General features: G+C 38.4%; 2 protein-coding genes across 6 annotated transcripts in view; one reads left to right on the forward strand and one right to left on the reverse strand.

Annotated features, from left to right (window-relative positions):
• The window catches only part of IFT74 (intraflagellar transport 74), an 87789-nt gene extending 72085 nt beyond the window's left edge, over positions 1 to 15704 (reverse strand). For 2 of the 4 annotated variants that reach the window (XR_011995512.1, XR_011995511.1), the window contains exons 1-6: positions 15360 to 15576; positions 12652 to 12790; positions 8099 to 8234; positions 5628 to 5676; positions 4040 to 4138; positions 3822 to 3882 (exon numbers count right to left, since the gene is read on the reverse strand). Coding sequence is in view for 2 of the 4 variants with exons in the window: in XM_026009004.2 (XP_025864789.1) it covers positions 3822 to 3882; positions 4040 to 4138; positions 5628 to 5676; positions 8099 to 8234; positions 12652 to 12771 (465 nt within the window). In the remaining 2 variants the exon portion in view is untranslated. Of the gene's footprint in view, positions 1 to 3821; positions 3883 to 4039; positions 4139 to 5627; positions 5677 to 8098; positions 8235 to 12651; positions 12791 to 15165 lie in introns of all 4 variants that reach the window. The other 2 variants (XM_026009004.2, XM_026009005.2) reach the window with 2 other exon arrangements.
• Positions 15705 to 17089: 1385 nt separating this feature from the next.
• The window catches only part of PLAA (phospholipase A2 activating protein), a 38684-nt gene continuing 32240 nt past the window's right edge, over positions 17090 to 23533 (forward strand). Inside the window, exon 1 of one of the 2 annotated variants that reach the window (XM_026009007.2) lies at positions 17090 to 17753. In XM_026009007.2, the coding sequence (XP_025864792.1) occupies positions 17605 to 17753 (149 nt within the window). In that variant the 5' untranslated portion in view covers positions 17090 to 17604. The remainder of the gene's footprint in view (positions 17754 to 23533) is intronic. The other variant, XM_026009008.2, reaches the window with a different exon arrangement.

Below are 23533 nucleotides of genomic sequence, written 5' to 3' on the forward strand. Positions count from 1 at the left end.
ATATAATATTATGATTATAAATATATTCATAACTATAGTAATATGATTGTAATATAATATAAAAGTTTGGGGAACATGTATCTGTCTTTTCCTCAGCAGAGAGGGTATTAACAGAATTATAAACAGAACTATAATTATATAATATATAATAATTAATATTATATTAACATATAATTGTAATATAATATATAATAACACAATATAATTATATAATTATAACATAGTTATATTTTTAACAGAATTATATTATACCAGTAAAAATGCAAAATTATTTTCTTGGTCTTCTAAAAAAAAAAACCAAAATACAAAAAAACAACAGGGTAAGGCACCATCAGCTTACTTATACCAGTAAGCTTATTTCAAAAAATTAGGCAATGATAGAAATAGCTAACATATTTACCTGTGACAAACATTATTCTGGCCTGTTGACTATATTCACTTAATTTTAATAATTACTCTACAAAGTAGATACTATCCACATTTTGCAAATAAAGAAATTTAGCAAGCTGAAGAGCCAGAATTTAAACAGGAAGGCTACTAAAAGCAAACTATTTGGATATAACTGCACCTAAAAAACTAAGCTTTATTAATGTACTATGTATTAGTATATATCCTATTTCACTTGATAAGAATAGTAAGTGCCACTAAAAACTAACATTCACAAATGTTTTTCTATGTGTTAGATATGGGCTAAATGTTCTCCTTATATTAGTTCATCATCCTACAAACAACATATTTTACACATTATTAATATTATCATACTAAGTAATTTACCTAATGCATTCCACTACAACTAAAAAATGGCTTTTATCTAATATCATTTCATATAATACAAAAAACTTTCTCGAATTTAAGACAAAACATTTACTAAAAAAATTGCACTGAATACTAGGCTCTACAAATTGTTCATTATGGATTATACAGTCCAACGTATTTGAGAATTACAATATTCCATTATCAGCAAAATTTGTTTATGAGTACAATATAACAATATCAAGTAGGTACAGCATAATTTACCTAGCCATTATGGTAGAATGTTTTGTATTTTATGTAACACTATAAAGTGCACTAACATTCTTATCATAGAAGTCCCAGAAGAAGAGAGAAAGGGCTGAAAACTTCCCTAATCTGGAAGGAAACAAATATTCATATAAAAGGTGTAGAGAACATCCATAAAAAAAAATCAACAAAAGCAGGTCAACACCAAGATTATCATAGTAAAATCTGCAAAATACAGAGATAAGGGAAAAAAATCCTAAAAGCAACAAGGAAAAAGAAATCCCTAACTTAAAGGGGAAGACAAATAAGGTTAAAGCAGATCTACCCACAGAAACTTGGCAAGCCAGAAAAAAAGTGGCATGATAAATTTAAGTGCTGAATGGGAACAACATGCAGCCAAGAATACTTTATCCAGCAAGACTGTCATTCAGAGTTGAAGATACAGTGTCCCAGATAAACATAAAACAAGTTTGTGACCACTACACCACCCCTGTAAGAAATATTAAAGGAGACTCTTTGAGTGGGGAAAAAAGACCAAAGGCAACAAAGACTAGAAAGGAATAGAGAAGATCTTCAGAAATAACAATTTAACAGGTAATAAAATGGCACCAAGTGTCATATAACCATTCTGAATAAAAGTGGAGTAAATGATCAATCAAAAGACAAAGGGCATCAGAATGGGAAAAAAAAAAAAAAGACTCACCTATATTCTGCCTATAAGAGACTCATTTTAGACTTAAAGACCCCTGCAAATTCAAAGTGGAGGGATGGAGAACAATTTACCATGCAAGCAGATATCAAAAAAGAGCTAGCGTAGCCATACCGAAACTAGATTTTAAACAAAAGACTGTAACAAGAGATGACAGAGGGTAGTATATCATAATTGAGCAGTCTACCCAATAAGAAGATCTAACAATTGTAAATACTTATGCTCCCGACTTGGAAGCTCCCAAATGGACAGAACAATAACAAACATAAAAAAAAATTGGTAACACCACAATAATAGTAGGGGACTTTAACACCCTACTTGCAGCAATGTACAGATAATCCAAGCAGAAAAGCAGTAAGGAAACAACGGCTTTAATGACACACTGGCCCAGATAGACTTAACAAATATATTCAGAACATTCTATCCAAATGCATCAGAATTCACATTCTTTTTTCAAGTGCATGTGAGACACTCTCCAGAATAGATCACATATTGGGTCACAAATCAGGCCTCAACAACTACAAAAAGATTGAGATAATACCATGCATATTATCTGACCACAGTGCTATAAAACTGGAAGTCAACCACAAGACCATTAAGAAAAACTTTGGAGGGGGGCCGCCGGAGTGGCTCAGTAGTTGGGCATCTGCCTTTGGCTCAGGGCATGATCCAAAGGTCCTGGGATCGAGTCCTGCATCGGGCTCCCCTCAAGGAGCCTGCTTCTCCCTCTGCCTATGTCTCTGCCTCTCTCTGTCTCTCATGAATAAATAAAATCTTTGAAAAAAGAAAAAATTTGGAAAGACCCCAAATAAATGGAAGTTAAAGAACATCCTACTAAAGAATGAATGGAAAAAAAAAAAAAGAATGAATGGGTTAACCAGGAAATGAAAGAAAAAACTTTAAAAATACATAGAAACAAATGACAATGAAAATTTGATAGTCTAAGACCTTACAGATGCAGCAAAAGTAGTCATAAGAAGGAAGTATATAGCAAGATAGGCCTACCTCAAAAAGCAAAAAAAAATCTCAAATATACAATCTAATACACATGTAAATACATACATAAGGAGTTAGAAAAAATAAGGCAAATGTGAAGCCTAAAGCCAGCAAAGAAAGGGAAATAATAAAGATCAGAGTAGAAATAAATGATACAGGAAACAATATAGGTTGGTGAGGATGCGGAGAAAGGAGAACGCACTGCTGGTGGGAATGCAAATAGGTACAGCCACTCTGGAAAACAGTATAGAGGTTCTTCAAAAAGTTAAAATAGAAACTACCATATGACCCAGCAACTGCACTACTAGATATTCACCCAAAGGATACAAAAGCACTGATTCAAAGGGCACATGCACCCAGGTGTTTATAGCAGCTTTAGCAACAGCACCGAAACTATGGAAAGAGCACTAATGCCTATTGACTAATGAATGGATAAAAAAGATGTGACAAAGACACACATAAAATGAAATATTACTCAGCCATAAAAAAATAATGAAATCTTACCATTTGCAATGACATGTATGGAGCTAGAGTGTATTACTGCTATGCAAAATAAGTCGGTCAAGAAAGATAAATACTGTATGATTTTACTCACATATAGAACTTATGAAACAAAACAGATGAACATAGGGGAAAGAAAAGAAAAGAGAGAGAGGGAAGCAAACCATAAAGGAGACCCTTAACTATAGAGAACAAACTGAGGGTTGCTGGAGGGGAGGGGGGTGGAGGGCAGGTTAAATGGGTGATGAGTATTAAGGAGAGGACTTGTTGTGATGACCACTGGGTGTTATATATAAGTGATGAATCACTAAATTCTACTCTTGAAACTGATACATTACACTGTATGTTAACTAACTAGAATGTAAATAAAAATTGAAACATAAAAAAAAAAAAAAGACGACGATGACTGGCAGAATACATATTGATCTGTTAAACCAAATTATCTCTGGGGAGGGCAATGAGGGAAAAAGCAAAATGGTATTTTAATCTCTAACTTTTTCTGTTTTCAATCTTTTACAGTAAGCATGTATTTGTGTATTATTTGGTATTTAAAATAACACATTTTTAAAGCAGCAAAAACCAAAAAAAATGTTCAAAAAAATCTTAGAACAAATACCATGTTGTAGTCTGCTAGTTGTCCTTGAAACTCTTTGATTTCAACAGCTAAAGTTTCAGCTCTGTAAGCATAAAATACATTTATAAACACATAAATAAGAAGTGAATTATAAACATTATTTAACTATGAATTCAGTATTAAATTTCTGAAATATATTACATTAAATGTTGCTTGTAATAGGAAAGATCTTGTATAATTTTATCTCCAAAATCACTTACCTCTTTTCATATGACAAATATACTGAATTCTCTTGATTGTACATTTCTATTTCTTTCTGAAGTTTATTAATTTCCATTGTAAGTTCACTTATTTTACTTCTAAATGAAAAGAAATTAGAAAGTCAGTAATACTTCTAATCCAGAAAAGAGCCTTTCTAGACACACAAAACAAACTTCTCATACATGTGTAACATTATAAATGGTTTTATGAAATTTCCCTAAAGGAAAAACAATTTATGTGGCTTATTTGACTAAGAATGAGGAATATCCCAACTTTGATAAGAAACTAAAAGAGATTCTCTAATCATTAAGATGAAATATGACCAGAATATAAGGCTGGTCAAACTAACAATCTTTAGACAGAAGCAGATGCCTTCCTTAATTGTCACCCTTAAACCACCGGCCATCTTCTAGGACAGGGCTTCTCAAAAGCAGCACTATTGACATTTTAGGTCATTAAAGAATACTCTGAAGTATTCTGAAGAATACTTCTTTACTTCAGGGGAAGGGTCTATCCTGTGCACTCTACGAAGTTTAACTATATCTGTAAAAGTTGTCAGTAGCACAACCCGTCAATCCCAAGTGTGACAACCAAATTATTTGTCTAAAAATTGCCAAATATTCTCTAGAGAGCAAAATCAGTGCCAGTTGAGAACCACTGCTATAGTCAAACAATTACATAAATAGCTAGAACTATTTTTTTATGCAGAAACACAAATCATAGAAAAGCAAGGAAATGATGAAAAATAGTGCTATTTCTTTTCCTTCTTTTGATTTAAAAGTGGCTGGATATCAAGAGATGCTATACAACTAACATCCTATCTCTTTTGCTGATATTAGTTTAGCTTAATGCTAAACTTAATGGACTGATGGGGAAAATGTACACTTCTCTTTACTGCCTTCTAGAAGTTTGAGAATCATAAAGGATCCTGATATCAGAGAAATGAAAGGATCCAGAACTGAGAAAGAAAACAGTACTTTTAGGATATGATAGAAGAATGGATTACATGAAATGGAAGTAAGAGAGAAAGAAGATACTGATAATGAGCCAAGAAAAAAACAAAGTAAAATGGGAAAATTGAGATAGGACAGTAAGACATCTGAGCAAGAAAAAGGTAGGTTGAGAATAGGAAAAAAGTTCTTAATTTAGAGCTTCATACTTTGAGACACATAATAAACCTTATTAATTAAAATAGCTCACATTTGTAGCAGTTGACCAAACATACATTTATGTAAAACCTTGCACTGATTAACATGTCATAAATAACTTTTCCCTTTCTTATTAGATGCAACTAGTGACAAGTCAGTGGTATAAATAATATACTTCACAGTAATTTGTGAAAGAAGCATAAAAGATTATTCTTATCATTATATGAAAAACAGTGAACTTGACATATAGAGTTCATATATATGCAAATATACACAATTTAAAATCTCAGCCTAATTGTATTATCACATATATTTTGTAACATAGCCAAATTAACAAATTATATTAGAACACAAAATAATTCTTAGAAATCGAAAGATAATTATCTTAATAAAAGTACCAGAGTTAAAACCTCACGACCATGCATAGGAAAAAACATACCGAAGAAGCCCAAGATAATAAGATTTGTCTAAAATTTGCCTCTGAGGACCTAAAAAAAAAAAAAAGTTTTTAATTATTACTGTACAGTTTGGAAATGCTGCCAAAACACCAAAGCCAAAGCACAATAAAGTTACACTCCATAATTCTGACAGTCCTTATTTATGCTCCAATAAATCTGATGATAATCAAGACAATCATTAAAATGGAAAAGAACACTGGGGCACCAGGCTGGCTTAATCAGTAGAGCATGGGACTCTTCATCTCAGGGTGAAATGAAAGGAGAATTAATATCCTGGCATTATGACATAATGGAAACTTGAATTAAGACCATGAAAATGGGACTAGAGGTAGGGCTGTTAAGACAGTAGACTCTACGGGTCAGGTTGACTGAATGCACACTAAGAAAGTCTAGAACAGGGTTATCCAAGAAAACCTTCTGCAACAATCAAAATATTCTATATCAGAACTGTCCAGTGAAGTAGCTACCTGGGATTATTGAGCACTTGAAATATGGCTGATGCTACTGGAGAGCTAAATATTTATTTTACTTAATTTTATTCAATTTAATTTTAAATAGCTACATGTAGCTATTGATTATCATAAAGTACAGTACAGATTTTGGACTGAATTTCTCAGTGCAAGAGATTATGATTTTTCAGAATTTGTCTCAGAGACTTTTTTAGAAACATGATCTTATTTCAGTAGGAATAAGAAAGTATTCCTAAGGGGAAAAAAAAAAAAAGTATTCCTAGGTTAAATGTCCCAAACCTTGAGAAATGAAGTGCTCTGCAAGGTGGGAGAGGTAAGGGTAGAGAGTACTGACTGTGAGCTCTATGCTCAGAAGAGGGAGAGAATGTGTTAGAAAGGGAAATGGGGCACTGGAGCAGGTAAAAACAAGTCACAGCAGATAGTAGTACATAGTGCTAATAATCAGAACTTTCATGTAAGACTCTGAAATATACTGGTAGAAACTATCTTAACTGATATTGGTTCTGTTCTAAGGAGAAATCAATACAGTAATAAATATTTGATAAATTATTTATAGGATTATTTAATAAAATAAAATGTGCAAATATTTCTGTGAATATATTTTCAAAGACTAATTATATAATTTTGACACTTTTTCACAGTACTCATTATTATTAAGCAAGATTTCTAAATAACCGTTTATTAGTATTTAGTGAGCTAAGTGGTATTACAATAAAGAAAGAAAATTTGTCTTCTCAAAGGCATGGCATGCTATATTATACAAAGTAGTGTATCTTATAATTAATTTTTCTCAATAGAATATCTTCATCCCTGATAAGTCATTTGTCATAAATACAGAAAATAAAACTCATTATAAAGCAGTTCATCATGCTTTGATTTGTACATGTTACAGACCAATTTTTTGAATCCTAACATACACTATTATGTCTCTTTAAACACAGAGGCATAAGGAAAGATGCAGCAAAAATCTATACATTAGTCTCATTTCCTTACTTAAAGAGTTACATATTACAATGGTGCATTAGAAAAAGTAACACTCAACTAATTTCTCATAAAAATATAAGTATCTTAATAGTGTCACTTTTATATCAAAAAGTATTTCAGAGTATTTCTACATAGTACTAGAAATCTAATTTTCATTGCTAAGCTTTTCTTCAAATTATTTCAAATTTCTTCAAGTTATAACAAGTTTCATGTTCAGAAAAATAAAGATTAAAATACCTCACATATGTATTTATTCTCTATTCCACAATGTATTTTCACATTCATTCTTTTAATTATTTAACCCTAACCACACTTTTGTGAATCAACAAATAAAAATGGAGTAAAATAGCCTTCTTATAATTCTCATTTAGTAATAAGGTACTGTAATATATTTTTTTTAAGATTTTATTTATTTATTTCTGAGAATACACAGAGAGGAGAGAGAGAAGCAGAGACACGGGCAGAGGGAGAAGCAGGCGCCATGCAAGGAGCCTGACGTGGAACTCGATCCCGGGCCTCCGGGATCAGGCCCTGGGCCGAAGGCGGCGCTAAACCACTTGAGCCACCCGGGCTGACCGTAGTATTTTTTTTAAAAGATTTTATTTATTTATTCATGAGAGACCCAGAGAGAGGCAGAGACACAGGCAGAGGGAGAGGCAGGTTCCTCACAGGGAGCTCGATGTGGGACTTGATCCCGGGACTCTAGGATCACGACCTGAGCCCAAGGCAGACGCTCAACCGCTGAGCCACCCAGGCGTCCCTACTTTTTTTTTTTTTAGGTTTATTTGAGAGAAAAAAGATTTGAGAGAAAGAAAGAGAGAGCATGAGTAGGGAGAGGGGCAGAGGAAGAGAGAGAAGCAGACTCCCCACTGAGCAGGGGGCCTTATCCTTGCTTGATCATTACCTGAGGCAATGGCAGATGCTCAACTAACTGAGCCACCCAGGTGCCCCTGTTTAATACTTTATACAAAATATACCCATTTTCTTAAAATAGATACCTTTCATTCCAGTTTTCATTCCACTCAAACCTTGCTGTGTTACAGGACGATCAGCAACTTTGATTTGAGAAGACAGAACACCTCCTGTCCCTATGGGACCACCACGAGAGCCTGGTCTTGCTGTTCCAGGTGGCATCTAAATGAAAAATATGATTTCAGTTTTAGTAAACTAGAAAAATACTGTACCTTCTACTACTGTTAAGACTGCAAAGAGAATATTTTATGAATTAAAATTCTATTTAATTTGTGAAATATTCTTTATACTTTTGAATTTCTGAAATATTAAATATTACTAAAATTCTTTAACATTTAAAATTCCATGAACATTAAATAGTACACTTCCTTAAAATTTAAAATTCTAAAATAAAATTTTATTTTTTTTGTCACCTGTATTTTAAGAAAAATAAGATTACATAAATATATAAATAAAATTCTATGTGTAGACACTATTTATAACACCCCTAAATTGGAAAGGAACTAACTGTACACATATTTGTCCTTATTTTAACCATAGGAAATGGTTGAATAAGTTGTAGTATATTTAAAAAGTTGACACAACAGTATTTTTTAATTATTTTAGATTTTATTTTATTATTTTTTTTTTTTATTTATTCATAGAGACAGAGAGAGAGAGAGAGGCAGAGACACAGGCAGAGGGAGAAGCAGGCATCATACATAGAGTCTGACGTGGGACTCGATCCAGGGTCTCCAGGATCACGCCCTGGGCTGCAGGTGGCGCTAAACCGCTAAGCCACTGGGGCTGCCCTATTTATTTACCTTTTTTAACAGTATTTATAATTCCATTTTGTAAAACAAAAAGTCTGGAGAATTTTATAAAAAACGGTAACAATGGTTATCCTAATAATGCTGTAGTTCATTTTTATGTTATCTTTTCACAGCTTGATGTTTTCAGCATTATTACAGTAAATATATATTACCTTCAAAATTAGAAAAAAAAAAAAAAATGGGGCAGCCCTGGTGGCGCAGCGGTTTAATGCTGCCTGCAGCCCGGGGTGTGATCCTGGAGACCCGGGATCAAGTCCCACATGGGGCTCCCTGCATGGAGCCTGCTTCTCCCTCTGCCTGTGTCTCTGCCTCTCTCTCTCTCTCTCTCTGTGTCTTTCATGAATAAATAATAATAAAAAAAAATCTTTAAAAAAATTAGAAAAAATGTGAAAATTTTTCTTTTTCCTTTTTTCTTTTTTAAAGATTTTATTTATTTATTCAGGAGAGACACAGGGATAAGGGAGTTCCGGGATCACGCCCTGAGCCCAAGGCAAACGCCCAATGGCTGGACCACCCAGGTGTCCCTGAAATTTTCATTTTTAAATTGAAATTATATATAATTCCATCACAAGATAGTCAAATAAGTGTTAAATGGCTTACATCATTCAGCAAGCATACAGATTATTACTCTACATGATTTTCTATTTCAGTTCTGTAAAATCCAATAGAATATTATACCCTCTGAGGAAAGAATAAAAGACTCCCTTCTTGGGGTGCCTAGGTAGCTCAGTTGGTTAAGCGTGTGCCTTTAGGCCCTGGAATTGAGCCCCATGTGGTGGGGCTCCCTGCTCAGCAGGAAGCCTGCTTCTCCCTCTCCCTCTGTCCTCTACCCCCTGACCCCTGCTTGTGCTCTCTCTCTCCAATAAATAAGTAAAATCTTTGGGAGAAAAAGATTCCCTCTTTGCCAGTTCATACAGCATGGAGAGGTTGGAAAGGTATGAGACAATCCAAAGCTGTTCCACGTTATCCTTCTGTTATCTTCCATTCTTTCTTTCCTTTTTTCCTCACTCTCTGCCAAAGAGTAAAGCAGTGGTCTCTGGAAGAGAATGCTAAATCTCTTCCTGGGTAAACTTCACCAAATGAAAATACAGAGAAATATAAATTAAAATCAAACACATCTAAAAGAATGAATAGACATGTATGTATTCACATAAAAATATGCTTACAATATAGTATTAAAAATAATGGATAAGGTAGACAACAATGTATACCATTGTTTTAGAAAATATTAAAATCATACAATCTTATATGCATGTGTCTTAGTGTTTGTAAATAAACAGAAAAAAGTTTGGAGGGATACATATCACACTGTTGACTATCATTATAACTGGGGTAGGAAGGAACTCTGGCACTATTCCTTTGTATATTTAATGACAAGCACCAATAGTTTAAAAACTACTAACATTAAATAGGTGAAGCAGGGGCAGCCTGGGTGGCTCAGCAGTTTAGTGCCACCTTCAGCTCAGGGCCTGATCCTGGAGAACCAGGATCGAGTCCCATGTCAGGCTCCCTGCATGGAGCCTGCTTCTTCCTCTGCCTGTGTCTCTGCCTCTCTCCCTCTCTCTCTCTCTGTGTGTCTCTCATGAATAAATAAATAAAATCTTTAAAAAAGAATAAATAAACAAATAAATAAATAAATAAATAGGTGAAGCACCTGGCACTGAGTAGGTGGCCAGTAAGTGTCCAGATTCTTTTATAAATATTTCATTAGCAAGCATAAATTCTTACTAAAATAAAAATTCTTACTAGCTCAGTACCATGCATATGAAGACTTTAGGAAAATCATTTTAGTATAAGTTGATGTTGATAACGTTACATAAAACTCTAGAAATCTCTGAAAACATTAAGAAAAACTGACTTTAACAAAATCATTCCCTCCAAAAATTACTGTTCTTCGTATGAATTAAACACAGGACCAAGGGGCACTTGGGTGGTTCAGCCAGTTAAGCAGCTGCCCTCAGCTCAGGTCACCATTCCAGAGTCCTAGGACTGAGCCCTGCAGCAGGCTCCCTGCTCAATGAGGAGTGTTTCTCCCTCTCCCTCTGCTCTTCTACCTACTTGTGTGCTCTCTCTCAAATAAATAAATCTTTAAAAAAATAAAAATAAAAAATTAAACACAGGACCTAGCATTATCTCTAGTTTGCAGTTAACCTACTGTATAAGCTTGACATACAAAGAGTCAAAACCATCTGTTGCAAGCATCAGAATAATTAATATGAATATTTTGGTGTATTCCTTTCTTTCTATGTATGTATAAATATGCTTTTATGTTCAACGGGCACCACACTGCTTTTTTCACTTAACACTATATTATAAAGATATACAATTTCTTCAAATATTCTTTGAAAATAATTTTTAATGACTACTTCATAGCTTATTATAGGAAGAGATGAATCACATTTTAAGATTCACTTGTTGTAAGGTAATTTAAGTTGCTTTCAAATTTTCACTGTTATAATTCTAATGAAACTAATAATCATCTTTACAGGATATTATTTTGCTTAGAATTATCAGTTTATAAAGTTTATCCAATTTTTTCTAATGTGGTACATGTTTGATGACACTCTCCATTTCACATTAAGCTATTAAATTTTTCTAGTCTGTTTCTAGGCTGTTGTGGCAACCAAAATATCGTTTTACTTATTACTTATAATGTATTTATAATGGAGTACTATACTTTTCCTTATTTTTGCTTTATTACTTTAGATGAATTTTAGAATAGTTTTAGAATGGTATCTCATATAATTTTGATTGAACATAGGGTTCATAGCCTTAGTATAGCAAGAGCTCTTATAAGTTTGCTTTTTCATTTTAAGATTCTGAACTCTATGACATCTATGTTACAAATAATTTTTACCCATTTGTCATTTTTAACTTTTTTAATGGTGTTTTCAATTTTTAAGAATTCAAATATATAAATATAAAGATACTTTCCTTTTCAGCATTTGGTGTTTGTTTTACAAAGGCCTAGTCTACACCAAGTTTATATGAAATACTTGCCTATATTTTCTTCCAATACATTTACAGCTTCATTTTTTAAAAGTAAAATTTCGGTGGGTGCACGGGGGGAAAAATAAATAATAAATAAATAAATAAATAAATAAATAAATAAATAAATAAAAAGTTTCTAAAATATCTAGAATTGGGGCACCTGGGTGAGTCAGTCAGTTAGGCATCTGCCTTCAGCTCAGATCATGGTCCCAGGGTCCTGGGATCCAGCCCCGCATTACGCTCCCTGCTCAGCAGGGGAGCCTGCTTCTCCCTCTCCCTCTGCCACTCCCCTTGCTTGTGTGCTCTGTCTTAAAAATAGTAATAAAAATAAGAATAAAATATGTAGAATTCTACGTGAGGGGTCAATTTTTAATAATCAATGGTTTACCCATTATTTGAACGCACTACTGAATGTTCTATGCTTTTCCCACTATTTTGAAATGTCACTTTAATCATTAAGTTCTTACATATGTCTGATTCTGTTTCTTGTCTATTCCATTTCATTTGATCCAGCCACCAATAAACTATACCACTTAAATTACTGTACCTTTAAACTAAATTTGAATATCAGTATGAGCAGGCATTCTCTCTCAATAATGTCTTTCAGACATCCTTCCACATTTATACTTCTAGGTATTCCCTCCCACAATACAAAATCATATATAACACTATCCGGACAGAATAAAGCAAGAACAAAGAAGAATTATAATAGGCAGGCTCTCCAACTTCTACCAGGACATATGCATAAGAATTCAACAGAACTGTTTGAAACTTACTCCAGTTGCCACTCGAGTATTTCCTGACGGGGGTCGTATTCCAGAAGGAGGTCTTCCAGGTAACCCAATTCCACCTCTCGAAACAGGGCGAGCTGCTGAAGGCTTGTGATTACTGGCCATTGTTTGTACACTTTAACCACTATTTGGAAAACAAGAAACAGTTCAATTCTCCTTTGGTGCCTTCTATAGTAAGACACTGGGGATCTACATAGCTTTCCTTCAAACATTTAAACCACAATAACTTTTCTTGCATTGGGATCCCTGGGTGGCGCAGTGTTTTGGCGCCTGCCTTTGGCCCAGGGCGCGATCCTGGAGACCCGGGATCGAATCCCATATCAGGCTCCCGGTGCATGGAGCCTGCTTCTCCCTCCGCCTGTGTCTCTGCCTCTCTCTCTCTCTCTGTGACTATCATAAATAAATAAAAAATTAAAAAAAAAATAATAACTTTTCTTGCAAATGGCCATTCCAAGTACCACTATGAGGCCAAACCTGCTTCATTTTGTTCAAATTTGACATTAATGTTACATCTACAATGGAATCATTGAAGTCAATGAAGTCATTTATTACAGTATGCCTTCTTCTTTTCCCTGTTTTCTTACCAAAATGCAAGCCTCTCTGTCTTGAGCTCTTCCTATACTCTAATAAAATTTCTTTTTTGACATATCCAGCATCTTTCTTCCGTTTAGACTTTTTCTCTGTGCTCTATGATTCACTTCCTTATATTCTCTGTTATCAAATGCTTCATTTTACTCTTAACCCCAGCTTCCCCGCAAAACACTTTTAGTAGTAAAAGCTATTTTAGCTTCTTAATCCACAAGTCAAAGCAAAGGGAGTACACAACACTCCCCTTGCTTCTCGGTGTCACTCTCAAAACACTATTCTTCCAAATCTTAAAAAAACAAAAACAAAAACAAGACTCTCTTCTTTGACAACCAGGGAACGCAACCTTATTGCCTTGGATCTTGCCTGGTTGCTTTTATCTAAGGACCACCTAATCTCTAACCCCATCTTCACTAAAGTCTTTTAGTGACACCTAGTTCAGTGTCTCTATTCCAGTCCCACCAAAGCCCTGGATGACTTCCACAGGGATACTGGATTCAATACCTAACATTCGAGGTCACGGTTCCCTGACCTAAATTTCAGTTACCATCTCAACTCCATTTCAGTCATCTATAGCTGTGGGTTGACCTAGAGTTTGTCATCATCTGGAATTGTTTCACCTCAGTATCAATTGAAATACTTCATTTTACGACCTTAATCTCCACATGCCTGTCTCATCTTTATTCTAACTACATCTCCCTTTAAACCAGTTCCTTAATTCACTCATTCTCTTCCAGTTTATCAGCCCTCTCCTTTACTCATCAGAATACATTACTTAAAGTTTGGCTGATAATTCAAAACAGCATTTTTCAGATTATGGGCCACGACCTATTAGTGCGTTGTGAAAAAAATTTGGCAGATTCTAACCAATATACTTTAAATGTGAAATAAAAATTATAAGAATTTACTGCACATAAGAAGGGTGTTGTTTCATTAAGTTTTGTTTCAGTTATGTTTACATAAACAACGGTTTGAAGTATCACCAGAATTACCAAAATGTGACTGACATGAAGTGGGTGAATGCTGCTGGGAAAATGGTGCTAGTAGACTTGCTTCGTGCAGGTTTGCTACAAACCTTCAATTTGTAAAAACAAAAAACAAACACAAAACACCCCGTAGTACATGCGAAGCTCAAGAAGATGAGGTATGACTGTTGTCAATGTAAAATTTAAGTCTATTAACTCTAGCTTCCTTGACAACTTTTAAAAAATGTACAGTATATAGAATTTCTACTTGATTGCCACTGCTTTACTGTCTTGGTAAAAGCTTAGCATTAGATCAGTCCCAGAGGATAAAATATAAAGGGTCACTAGTAACAAAACACGCCAGGAACTCCTGGGGTATTCATCACGCAAACATTCACACCATCTCCACCACTATTCACACGGAGAAGCAGCCTCGCCTTTGGTTCCAGAAAGATGAGTGACACAAACTTTAGTTCTGCCGGAACAATTATCCAGGGCAGCCCCGGTGGCTCAGCGGTTCAGCGCCGCCTTCAGCCCGGGGTGCGATCCTGGGGATCCCGGATCGAGTCCTACGTCGGGCTCCCTGCGTGGAGCCTGCTTCTCACCCTGCCTGCTCTCTCTCTGTCTGTCATGAATAAATAACTAAAATCTTAAAAAAACAAACAAACAAAAAAAACAGTTACCTAATCCCCGCTGGAAGTTTCCTCATCTGTGGGACCCAAGTGTGGCAATGAGGTAGATCTTGCAAAGCCTTTGTGATACTACATATGAAACCTCTAATTATTACTACCATTATGCTCCCCGAGGCAGCCATTTTAACAAGGAAAGTTGCTAACACGAGAGAGAAATCTATTACTTTGAGTAAAATCCCTCAAAGAGAATTTTCTCTCTGAGGCCCTGGAATCCTTTCCTCCGGTCTCGCCTTGTCAGGTTTCCTCAGGGCACTCACTGTCTGAGGAGGTCTCTCCACACGCTTTGCGGGGCTGGAGTCGGACTCCCCGAGCCTGGCGACAGGCTGAGGAGAACAGCCAAGAGCCGAAAAGATCGGATTTGTTTTCTTTGGAGCGGATCAGCTTCTCCAACGTGAGAAAACCGGATCCGGAGGGCCTGAAGGAGGGACAGAGGAGACCTGGGATTTCTCACCTCCTCCGTCGCGTCAGGAGGGAGGTCGCGAGGTCGGGGGAGGGCTCCGACTTCTTTCCGAGGCGGGCGCCTCGGCGGAGCCCACCAGCCTGTCTCGTACCGGTTGGCTCACTCGCGACTCCTCGCTCACCCTCGCGCAGCTTTCGAGGGCTCTCAGACCTAACCACGGACAGCCCCGCGCGACTGCGTATCCCGGCAACGAGGGCGGGGCGGGGAGAGGGCCGTCGTCCTGATTGGCCAATCTTCGGCCTCGGCCCTGGCAACTACAAGGGAGGCGAGAGTAAACCGCTCTCGCGAGATTGGAGGGCTAAATTTTTGTTGTTGTCTGGATACGTCCGTGCTTTTCTGGAAAAATTAGAAAACAGCGTCTTGGCTGGGAAGGAACACCTTATTGGAAAACCTTAGTTTGCTTTCTAGCTACAGCAACCTCTCTGTGTGCCCCACCTGAATTCACGCCTAGCGAGTTTTATTATAGCGCTATGCCACCTCACGTGCTATCGTTTTTATTTTTATTTTTTAGTCGTTTTTAAGAGACGTTGTTTAAAGTTATCTGTGATAGGAAGGCATGTACGTTCTTTTCACTTATTAATGGTCGTTTTCCTTCCTTTTAGAACCGCAAAACGTACACATTAAGTATAGATGCGTTTCCGGGACCGTCTATTACTCAATTGCTTGGAAGCTCCCTTTCAGAATTCTTTTGATCCAAGTTCGTGAGGAAGGATGAATTAAATGGACAATGGTTTTAAAATAACTATGTTAGTATCGTTGTTTTAAAAACAAAAACAAAAAGCACGATGTTAAGAACTGCTACATCTCATATCCCACCTCTCTAATAAAGTAACTTGCAGTTTGTTTTCTTCCAGTCTTCCTACAGGTGCGACTGCAGCTATGTTTTACTTTTAGCGTGTTTTTTTTTTTTTTACATTATTTCCAACTCCCGTTTGAACCCAACATCTTTGCAGCGATCATTTGTTATCCTTTTGTTCACTGTAGTGAATGGGAGCGGCATTTACCACTCCAAAATATGCCACTTTGCAATAAGGATTATTTTGAGCTAAATGCAACTGGAAAGAAGGAGATACAAGAAAAGCTACCATTTCCCGACTTGCCTTAAAAGCAGGACATAAATTTTCAAAGGAAAGACAATAGTCACGGGACACAACTTTAGACCCGCTGTCAGCCTAGAGACTACATGAAAGAAGCTACATAACAAACTTTACCAACTGGCCTTTATTTGCCATTAGTTCCCCATGTTTGCCTGTACGTAATCGGCTGCCTCTAAAGACTTAAGAACCTTTTATTTTCTTCCGTAAATACTGTTCCTTTGTTAAGATATTGTATAAGCCCAGACTCTAGCCACCTCTTCTATTTATTATACATGTTAATAAATTTGTTTTTCTCTTGTTAATCTTTTGTTGCAGCGCCCACGGATGGCCTAGAAGGGTAGTAAAAAAAAAGATTCTTTCCTTCCCAATAACCCCTGTCCAAGCACTCCGTACACAGAATCGTCGGAGAAGCTGCTGACATTACGCAGATTTCTCCCTGAGTACCTCCAGACGCATGGGAAGGGGGCCCAGCATTGGATACTTTTATGTTTAAAAACAACGTTTAGCTTCGGAAAATCTCAGGAGACCACAGAGTGAGTTCGAAGGGATCGGGACTGGGCTGCCCCCACGCAGCGTCCGAGGCAACCTCCCGCAACCACAAGGGAGCGCGCAGCCTCTCGGATCAGGATTTAAAACATCCGGATTCGGCGCGCCGGCCGCTCAGGTCCCGCTGGCGCGTGGCATTGTGGGATTTGTAGTCCCGGCCCGCGTCTCGGACTACAATAAATAGTTCCCCCAGGACACAGAGCGGGGACAGGGGCTCGCAGAGGATCGGGATTGGGGCGACCGGGCCCAACGTCCGGCCGTTAGCTCTGCCTTGGCAGGCGGCCCAGGGCGCTCTAGGGAAGCGAGGCTCACCTCGGCGGCGGCCTCGGCAGCCGGGACGCACACGCTTTGCGTCACGGCGGGCTGAGACGGATGATGAATTCCGGTGTGCATGTCAGGGTTGCTGTGTCACTCGGCCCGCTCGGCGCTCCCCCTTCGCGTCGCCCTTCCGCACCGGCTGTCGGGCTCTTCCGGTGCGCAGCCGCCCCTCACCTGCAGGCCCTGCGCCCGCCGCGCTTCGGCGCACCCCCGGCGTCTCCCGCGGACTGATCTCGCGCGGTGCCTGGGCCCCGGGCGCCCGACACACCAGGGCCATGGCGAGCAGCGCTGCCAGGTACCGGCTGAGCTGCTCGCTCGCGGGCCACGAGCTGGACGTGCGGGGCCTAGTTTGCAGCCTCTATCCGCCGGGGGCCTTTGTGTCCGTGTCCCGAGACCGCACCACCCGCCTCTGGGTCCCAGACAGGTGAGCGCTGCGAGTCCGGGGGCTCCCGCCACCCACCCCCGCCCGGGTTGCAAGCTTCCTACTGTTGCTGGGAGAAGAGGGACGCTTCCCTGCTGTTTCCTGCGCTCTTCCCGGCCCGGGCTCCATCCCGTTGGCGCTGCCTCCCGATTCTGCGCGCACAGTGTAAGAAACCTGTGAGATTTAGGTGGAAGGAGCACAGCTTTCGGGTAACAGAGACGTAAATTCTGGTCCTTAACTTGACCACAATCGAGTAGGTGACCTTGGACGAACCTCTTATGTTTTGGGCTATGATTTCCCATGTTTCTTTTAGATTTGAAAATTTACTGATGCCGGGTGCAACACCCCCCCCCACCCGCCGCCCCCAAATGAGACGTTGTGAGACATCTGACGTGTAATTGAAGTAAATCCTTTTCTTTCCCTAGAATTCGCTCTGTAGTCAGCCTCCCCTCAAGTTTAATTTTTGAACTAGGGTTCTCAAAAATTGCATGGCAGAAAGTTGCATTGGCTCCTCTCCTCGTTGTCCAAATCCGAGTTTCTTAGTCTGGGGTCTGTGTTGGGCCTGGATGGCGGGGATGAAACTTTTCACACATTTTATGGATGTTTAGGGATGTGCTGTTTCCTTGAGAGAAAGCCCATTGCCTTCAAAGGATTGTCACAGAGATTGAACAAAAAGAGAAATTAAGGAACGGAAGGTTGAGCTCAGGTTCAAATCAAGATCAAGGGGTCAGTCCTGATTTGGTTGGTTGTAACAAGAAATTTACAACCTGGGAGACGGATTTTAGTTCAGAAAGAAAATTTAAGGTGATTTGCTTTGTTATGTAGGACATTTCCCATTAGTATAGTTTTCACTCAGAGTTTGGGTAACCATGCATAAATTCAGATAGATGGTAACTATTGGTTGTGTGCCCCCTATTTGTTTACAGTTCTAAAGAAGAATAAGACAACAGACAAGTTCCCTGTTTTAACGGATCTTTCTTACAGTCTGGGAGGGAAGGTGGATCAGAAAAAATGTAAATATATAATTGTCCCTTGGCATGTATACTATGAAAACAAATATAGGTAGAGAATTGAGTGGAGGAATGTTAAGGAAGGAAGCCCCTCCCAGAAGGGTTTCAGTTTGTTTTTTTTTTTGTTTTTTTTGTTTGTTTGTTTGTTTTATTTTTTTTGTTGTTTTTTTAAAGCTCACACCCAAGATGAACCTGGTCATGGGAGCAAGGAATGAGAAGTGTTGAATTCAAAGAGCTCTGTAGAAAGTAGTAGGATCAAGCACAGAGACCCTGTTAAGAAGGAGGCAAGTCCCTTTGTGCAGGAGGGAATGCTCTGTGAGGTGAGGGCCAGAGCCAGATGCCATGATATGAGTGCTGTGAGAAAGAGTAAGCAGAAACCTTCAGTGAGTTTCACACAGGGAGGAGCGTGATTTGATTGACCTGTGGAGAGGTTCTGCTAGCTGGTGGTGGAGATTGGATTGCAAAGGGATAAATGTGGAAGTAGATCTGTTCGGAGGCTTTTGCTGTAGTACAGCCAATACAGGATGATAAACAGACTAGAAATATTGTAGAGCAAACTCCCGTATTGAATTGGAGGAGATGCTCTCTAACGTCTCTTTTAAGATTCTGTGATATTCCAAAATAACTTCGTAACACTAATAATACATAACGTTTTGTGTTTTGGAGTGTAATTACTGATTAACTTTGTATCCTTAAATTTTAGGGCGGTAGGGATGCCTGCTTGGCTCAGCAGTTGAGTATCTGCCTTCAGCCCAGGGCGTGATCCCACAGTCCTGGGATTGAGTCCCACATGGGGCTCCCTGCATGGAGCCTGCTTCTCTCTCTGTCTCTGTCTCTGCCTCTCTCTCTCTCTCTCTCATAAATAAATAAATAAATAATAAATAAAATCTTTTAAAATAAATTGAGTGTGGTAGAAGCATATACCCAGTAGGATAAACATTACGGTAAGGATGCGTGCTGTAGTAGTTGAGTACCTGTCATTAAACTTCACAGGTTTTGTAGGACTCTGCTAAGATTGTCAAGAACTTAGATCACTGAACATTTGCATTTATCAGGAGCTTCAGGAATTTAGGGCTGACATCATCTATTTGAAAAGTGGTGTGTTTTATTTTAAACTCATGTTGTTTTTGGTTTGGTTTTATTTTTTAAAGATTTTATTTATTTATTTGAGGGCAGCCCAGCTGGCTCAGCGGTTTAGCGCCGCCTTCAGCCCAGGGCGTGATCCTGGAGACCTGGGATCGAGTCCCACGTCAGGCTCCCTGCATGGAGCCTGCTTCTCCCTCTGCCTGTGTCTCTGCCTCTCTCTCTCTCTCTCTCTCTCTCTCTGTGTGTGTGTGTGTGTCTCTCCTGAATAAATAAATTAATTTAAAAAAAAGATTTTATTTATTTATTTGAGAGAGTGAGAGCGATCATAGAGAGGGAGAAGGACAAGCAGGCTCTATGCTGAGCACATGGCCCAATGGAAAGCTCAGTTCCAAGACCCTGGGACCAGGACCTGAGCTGAAAGCAGATGCTCAACTGACTGCGCCACCCAGGTGCCCCTTAGTTTTGTTTTCAAAATCATTAATGAATTTATTCAACTAACACTGATTGAGAGCCTGCGTTGTGCCACACACACACAGGAGTGAATAACCAGTGATTAGTGAGATAAGATTGTTTTATTTCTCACTTCCAAATGCTCAGAGTAGGATATCTCATAGTCACTGGGTCTCTCATGGTCATGAATATCTTCTACATCCATATCGAAAGCGTCCTCAAGGCTGATGTCCTGACAATTTCTATTTCATGGTGTATTAATAAAGTTAATGTGCTGTAAGTGTTTGTAGCCAAATAATAAATGAAAATTGTTTTCTCATGTACATTGTTGATAGAGTTCTGGATCAAAGTAGTTAGTGTACAGATAGATTGGGAATGTTGAGGGGGATTTAATTTAGTTTTAGTGCATCCCTTCATTCTGGGATGCTCTAAACCAGATACTATCTTTCGCAAACGACCATTGAAAATCCAGGAATTCTCTGGGCCTTCTGAAGACCCCTCAGAATGACGATGTTATTTTTTGAGTGTACATGGAACTGAAACAGTCAATATGCCATTGTTTCAGACTGCTTCAAACCTCCATAAGCCCACTTCAAATTAAACTGGATTTCTCAAGTCTGTTACCAACTATTGTGTTGCCTTTTGAAAACGACCTGTAAATGAAAGATGCAACTTCAAATTTAAGATTGTGGGCAGCCCCCGTGGCCCAGAGGTTTAGCGTTGCCTTCAGCCCAGGGTGTGATCCTGGAGACCGGGGATCGAGTCCCACGTCAGGCTCCCTGCATGGAGCCTGCTTCTCCCTCTGCCTGTGTCTCTGCCCCTCTCTCTCTCTCTCTCTCTCTCTCTCTCTGTGTGTGTCTGTCATGAATAAATAAATAAAAATTTAAAAAAAAATTTAAGATTGTGTGCCCATCTTCCCTGACCATGCTGAGGTTGAAATGACTTCTCCCTCATGTAAACTCTCAACACTTTGGGTCTTAAGTCAAATAGTTCCTTGGAGTTTGTTAAGAAATTAGAGCCATTCACTTCCTAACCTCCATTTCCCTTTCTTGGAGACAAAATTTTAATCTTTTTTACCTGCTTATTTTTACTTTACTTCCACGTGTATGTATAAAGTGCTTTATTGTGTCTTTTTATTTTTTAAATATTTTAGGCATTTTCTATTCCTTCTATGCAGTATTAGAATTTAGTTCTTTCTACCCCCTATTAACCCTCATCACATATGCATTTTTTCTATACTCTGACCCTTATAGTTAAACTTAATTTAGATAAAATCAGTATTTTATAACAGAACAGAGTCTATTTACACCAGAGCTGTGGAATAAACTATAACTTCCTCAACCATTTTATTATCTCCCTGTAGCTAGAAAGTGCCCTGTTTTGGGGTTTTCGTTTGTTTCATTTTCTGTGTATTTATCTCTAATTCATATTCTTTGCTAGTTGTCTAAATCTCTTTTAAGACCTTTAGACACACTGGATATTTTACAGTTTCATCTTCCTGGCAATGAAAACCTTCTGACCCTGGTCTCTACTCCTGGTGCACAACCAATCCTGAGATCTCCTTTCATTGTACTCTCCACAGTTCCTTCTTTGGGGCTTTTTTTTGGATTTCTATTATCTCTATCTTTTTACTTTCTTAGCTTTCTTTCTTTCTTTCTTTCTTTCTTTCTTTCTTTCTTTCTTTCTTTCTTTCTTTCTTTTAAGATTTTATTTACTTATATGATGGGAGTGGAGAGGCAGGGAGCCCACACACAAGCAGGGAGAGTGACAGGCAGAGGGAGAACGAGAAGCAGGCTCAGGGAGTCTTTGGGGCTAGATCCCAGGGTCCTGGGATCATGACCTGAGTTGACAGCAGACGCTTCACCACTTAACCACCACCCAGGTGCCTCCCTAGTTTATTTCCTTGATGCCTAATTGGAGCATATCTTCTAGGAGCTTCCTGTGAAATACAGTGCACTGATAATAAATGTATTAAGACCTTGCAAGTTTAAGAATGATTTTAATCTGCCTTGCTACTTGAGTAATAATTTAAATGTTTGTAGCATCCTAATGCCCAAATAATTTTTCTTCAGTATTAAGGAGCCATTGATCCTTTGTATTTTAGCCTCTAGTGTTACAATTGAGAAGTCTGAAGCCATTGTGATTCTTGAGCTGTCATTTTTTTCTCTCTGGCAGGCTGTGTATATTCAAGCATAGTTAAGGGCCATTAGTGGGACCTTTTTTTTTTTTTTATTTTTTTTTTTTTTCATTAGTGGGACCTTTAATGTGAAAACTCGTGTCTGAAATTCTGGGACATTTTCTTAAGTCAGTTCTTAGGTTTCTTTCTCTTGATTTCCTCTGTCCTATTTTCAGGAGCTTGAACTTGTTTCTAAATTTATTTTCTCTCTCTCTCTCTCTCATTCTCTCCCTGCTGTGTTCTCTCAGAAATTGCTTTGACTTTTGTGAAATTATGCTCCTATTCCATGGTTGAAATATCTTCTATCTCTAAGAATGATAGTGATTTTTTTTTTTTAAGTTATTTTCTTCTTAGTGATCTGCTTTCTTTAAATAGGTTTTTCCCAGGATGCCTGGGTGGTTCAGCAGTGGAGTGTCTGCCTTTGGCCCAGGACATGATCTGGGATCAATTCCCACATCGGCCTTCCTGCATGGAGCCTGCTTCTCCCTCAGCCTTTGTCTCTGCCTCTCTCTCTCTCTCTGTCTCTCATGGATAAATAAATAAAATCTTTTAAAAATAAATAAATAAAATAAATAAATAAATAAATAGGTTTTTCCCCCTTCCTATTCTTTTTTTTTTTTTTTTTTTTTATGATAGTCACAGAGAGAGAGAGAGAGAGAGAGGCAGAGACATAGGCAGAGGGAGAAGCAGGCTCCATGCACCGGGAGCCCGACGTGGGATTCGATCCCGGGTCTCCAGGATCGCGCCCTGGGCCAAAGGCAGGCGCTAAACCGCTGTGCCACCCAGGGATCCCCCTCTTCCTATTCTTTTTGATCACTGTATTTCATGCTGGAGAGGGCTTTCCCCAGACCTGGTAATCCTTATTTTGTGCTCATTGTTAAAGAGTAGAGAACTTAAAAAGCTCCTGGGAGGCTCTGCTCACAGTTGAGGCTGCTGGCTGTGAGCTTCACTGTGGGGTTATCTGGCTCGACCATTTCACTGGACTGATCTACCTAAAGGAATGTGAATGTACATGCTCCTCATACCCCAAGGCTCAACTATGCCTTGTGTCCTCCTAGTCA

Source organism: Vulpes vulpes, chromosome 12, assembly GCF_048418805.1.
Source record: "Vulpes vulpes isolate BD-2025 chromosome 12, VulVul3, whole genome shotgun sequence".
Taxonomy (NCBI): Eukaryota; Metazoa; Chordata; class Mammalia; order Carnivora; family Canidae; genus Vulpes; species Vulpes vulpes.